At 38.2% G+C, this 4240-nt stretch overlaps 1 protein-coding gene across 1 annotated transcript; it reads right to left on the reverse strand.

Moving 5' to 3' along the window:
• Nucleotides 1–1051: 1051 nt before the first annotated feature.
• On the reverse strand, nt 1052–3348 carry LOC116716199 (uncharacterized). The gene is made up of 5 exons (XM_032557095.1): nt 3018–3348; nt 2556–2867; nt 2332–2476; nt 2029–2065; nt 1052–1932 (listed from the first exon to the last, which is right to left on the reverse strand). Exons 1-5 carry the CDS (start codon nt 3082–3084, stop codon nt 1816–1818), a joined length of 678 nt encoding a protein of 225 aa, XP_032412986.1. The 5' UTR covers nt 3085–3348; the 3' UTR covers nt 1052–1815.
• Between the last annotated feature and the right edge of the window lie 892 nt (nt 3349–4240).

The raw sequence follows: 4240 nt of genomic DNA on the forward strand, positions 1-4240 counted from the left end.
ACACCATCGAGTGAAGAAACTGTCCGCTTACGAAGCAACACTGATTGACAATCAATTCCACATGCTGTGGTGCAAATAGAATCTGGAGGCTGGAGGCGCTACCAGGAGACAGGCCAGTACACCAGGAGACGTGGAGGAGGCCGTAGGAGGGCAACAACCCAGCAGCCTGAGCCCCTGCAAAATGACCTCCAGCAGGCCACAAATGTGCATGTGTCTGCAAAAACGGCTAGAAACCGACTCCATGAGGCACGTTAACTAACTTTTGAGTCAAAAGAAACAAGCTGAAATGTTATTTAGACAGAAAATAAAGCAAGTGGTGCTATTTAATTAATAATAACACTGCTAGATGTACTTGAATCTTAACTTCCGTTGTCAAACAACAATATTACCTATTTCCGGTGTTTTTATTTTGAAGGAGCATCAGGGTACAGAAAAATAAAAAATATAATTATTAAGGATACACGTCAGCTTGTTGAGATCACGGCAATAAAAAAATCTAACAACATTTCTTTAGAAATAATAGGAAATAATATGATTTTAAAAATCCATGTTTTTAAAATGTTATATTGTTATGATTGACCAATATTTTTATTTCAGATGTTTGCGCCTGAGCTTTATCCGTCTACTGCCATCCAGTGGTAGTGGCCCGCAACTACATTCTAAAATCTTTAGATGAGATTATTAATACATTTATAAACGCTTATTTATAAGCTGGAGAACATATGCTACTGTTCAGCATCAGTGTGTGGATTTGCACCTGCCGATAATCAGTTTGTGTGTAAAACACGAAACTTTTTTAAAAATCCTGCGATTTCATGATAGAAAAAAAATTCTAAATACCTTCAAATAATATGACTGGAAATACTTAAAATTATACTGAGAGTAATTTTTTTAAAGATGCTATGAACATAAATTTATATTTTTGATGGAAAACAGATGCTTACTCCTCCCCTTCTCTCGCTTCATATGTCTGATGCCTGAAACTTATTAGTATCAAGCGTCTAAACTTCATTGTTTTTGTTCAATAAGAAACCAGTCTGTAACATGGAAATAACAAATTCCTTCATTTTTTTATTGGTTTAATCCGAGAAAAATATCATGTCCATTCCAGTGGACGAATTAAAAACTTGAAATAAGGCGAGAGAGCCACCTGGTGGACATCAGACAGTAGTTCACTCATCATAAAACTCAATGCAGTAAAAACAGATATTTACTTCTGCTTTATTAAAGAACACAATAAAAAAAAAAATGGCCATCATCTAACATTAAGTTGAACAAAATGTTCTAGTTGCTGAGTTGAGAGTTTTTAATGATGGGAAAAAAATTAAATAAAATTAAAAATCCCTATAAAAGAGAAAGGAAAATGGAACTGATGGACGAGAAAGAGAAGTGTAACTGAAGAGTCCAGCAATGAGCAATGAGAACCAGCGAGCTTTTGTACTGCGGCAGTGGAAAATGACAGATAAACCAGATGAACCAATCAAAGTTGATGTTGTACAGCTGAGGCAAGCAGAAAACGGAGAAACTGAGAGAGGAAGTCCAGGAACAGAAACTACAACCGAGATAAACTACAAATCAAGTGGAAAAGATCAACAGTGATCTCAGAGAACTAAATCCAATTGCACAAATAACAGAACACAACAAGAAATGAAACACAAAGGAATTAGCTTATATGGCAACAACATTCCAACATTAATGAATACAAGGAAATTTACTGAGTATGGCAAGATGTATTGAACATAAATAAACCACAAGGAAATTACCATAAACACAAATTAAACGACAGCCAAAGGCAGTGAAGGCAAAGTTGTCTGTTCAAGTGAAAATATTTGAATAGTCAGAATTAATTTGACAGCTGTACAATATGCCTGTTGAATAAAGCGAATTTTCCTTCTGAGTGTAGGAGCTGTACGGCTCAATTTCAGTCAAGTCCTGCAGAACAAAACACATTGTAGAAGTTTAAGACATGCTTAAAATCTGCATGTGTAAATAAAATCAAATGCATCCATTGATTTTTATGTAAATTACCTCCTCTAGATTATGTCTGCATGATTCTGGTTGCCCTCTGTTGGGAAATACAACAGTTATAAATAATCGGATTATTATTACAGTGACTTATATAAGACAGGAAATGAAAGTAGAGCTCAGTCTCTCAGCGATACAATAACTCAAGTGAAGACAGAAACGGCAGCAATGAGACAGCGGCCGGATTTATTCTTAACTACAGACAAAAGAACAATTCTTTCGTTAAAAAGATATTGCTGACACTGTGAACATGAGTCTGAGTAAAAAAAGAAAAAAGAAATTATGAATATTGAATTAGGTTCTCACCGATGTGGATGTCTTCTGTGAATAAATCCCAGAATAACTGAAACTATGAAAATTAAGAGAACTGCAGCAGTCAAAGCAGAAGGAAGAGTCACTCCTGCAGACTGGCTCCAAACTTCATCTGATGAATTATTATTAGGAAATGAGCCTATTGGAAATAAAACAAACATTGTTTGAGAATAAATAGTTACTGTAAGTTTGACACAAGCAATATAAAATGTGCTCACCATTTACTGTGATGCTGAGATGAAGAAAATATGTTCCATCAAGATTTGAACACTCACAGGAATAGTTCCCACTATCAGCTGCTGTTAAACTGGTCAGGTGCAGAAACACAGTTTGATTCCTGGTTTTTAGTGAAAACCTGGAGTCACACTCATGAACAAAGTCGCCTTCGTTCTTATACCGCAGACTGCACTGCTCTCCACCGCTTCTCTCCGTTCTGATCTTACAAATGATCAACATGATGATATTTGATGTTTCGTTGGTGCAGATTGGAGTGAATTCAGATTCTTTCCCGATTGTTTTCACAAGAGTCCCTGAAAGCAGGAAAGAACAATGCATGAGATAGTCTGACTGCTGTAATAATGGACTTTAAAAAAATATCATTAAAACTTAACAGAAAGGGTAAATTTGTTGTGAAAAATAACTCAAAATACTTTTTAAAGAAAATTCAACCTCAACATTACCTTTGCCGTTCATAAAGCATGCAACACATGGCAGTAGCAGTAAAAGGCCGACTCTCACTGCATCCATCTGACCAGCTTATCGATGCAACATCTGCTGCTGCTCTGAACTGAGGTCGTCTCAACTGTCCTCTGAACTTTTATTGGGCGACTCAAGCCACAAATTCTCATCTCTCAAAGTGGTTCAAGAGGATGTGACACTTTTTCTGGAAGGGAAATGCGTCTGCATGACGGCTTCACTTTGAAACAACAGAACACAAACCAGAATTATCTCTGCACATCTCAGCATTACAGTTTGAATGTCATGATGGGTCAGAGGTTTGCTTAAAAATCAAAAACAATCAACTACTACGGTTACTAGCAATTAGAACATGTATTTTCTGCACCATCTTATGTCAGAACAAAGCTAGCAGCATGACGGCATGTTGTCATGGCAGATGGGACTTCCTGCCTTGTTTTCTGCAACAAGTCGGGGTTTGTAAGATCTAAATGTCATGTTTGCTTTGTGGTCTTCACACTTTACCAGTCTTGAGTGTCAGACTAAAATATCCAGGAAACCTTGTTTACGGCGCAGCTACTTCATCTTCAACATGACCTAATATCCTCTAGAGTTCCATTTGTAGAACTGCAGGGTTGCTTGGGTAAACGTAAAGCATCAAAAGAGCATATTTTTGTGTGTCCATGTGTATGCGTCCAGGCGCATACACACGGACAGCTTGGTGAGCAAAACCTTAGATAATTACAACATTCTATTTAAATATACTATATATGTATATATATATATATATAAAAAAAAAAAAAATTCCCTTCTCACCCACCGCGGGTGGTTCTTATCCTCTGAGCTCGGGTCCTCTACCAGAGGCCTGGGAGCTTGAGGGTTCTGCGCAGTATCTTGGCTGTGCCAAGGACTGCACATTTCTGGACTGAGATGTCTGATGTTGTTCCTGGGATCTGTTGTAGCCATTGGTCCAGTTTGGGGGTGACTGCCCCGAGGGCCCCGATGACCACAGGCACCACTGTGGTCTTCACCTTCCAGGCCCTCTCCAGTTCCTCCCTGAGGCCCTGGTATTTCTCTAGTTTCTCATGCTCCTTTTTCCTGATGTTGCAGTCGCTTGGTATTGCTACATCTATCACAACGGCTTTCCTCTGTTGTTTATCCACTACGACAATGTCTGGTTGGTTCGCCATTACCATTTTGTCTGTCTGGATCTGGAAGTCCCACAGGA

Source organism: Xiphophorus hellerii, chromosome 24, assembly GCF_003331165.1.
Source record: "Xiphophorus hellerii strain 12219 chromosome 24, Xiphophorus_hellerii-4.1, whole genome shotgun sequence".
NCBI classification, from domain to species: Eukaryota; Metazoa; Chordata; class Actinopteri; order Cyprinodontiformes; family Poeciliidae; genus Xiphophorus; species Xiphophorus hellerii.

Excerpts from the sequence above, each read along its gene's own strand:
- LOC116716199 (XM_032557095.1), bottom strand. The coding sequence starts at position 3,084 with ATGGATGCAGTGAGAGTCGGCCTTTTACTGCTACTGCCATGTGTTGCA. Across the intron at positions 2,477-2,555 it reads TCTCAGCATCACAGTAAATG|GCTCATTTCCTAATAATAAT; the intron begins GTGAGCACATTT and ends TATTTCCAATAG. Across the intron at positions 2,066-2,331 it reads CACAGAAGACATCCACATCG|AGGGCAACCAGAATCATGCA; the intron begins GTGAGAACCTAA and ends ATTTCCCAACAG.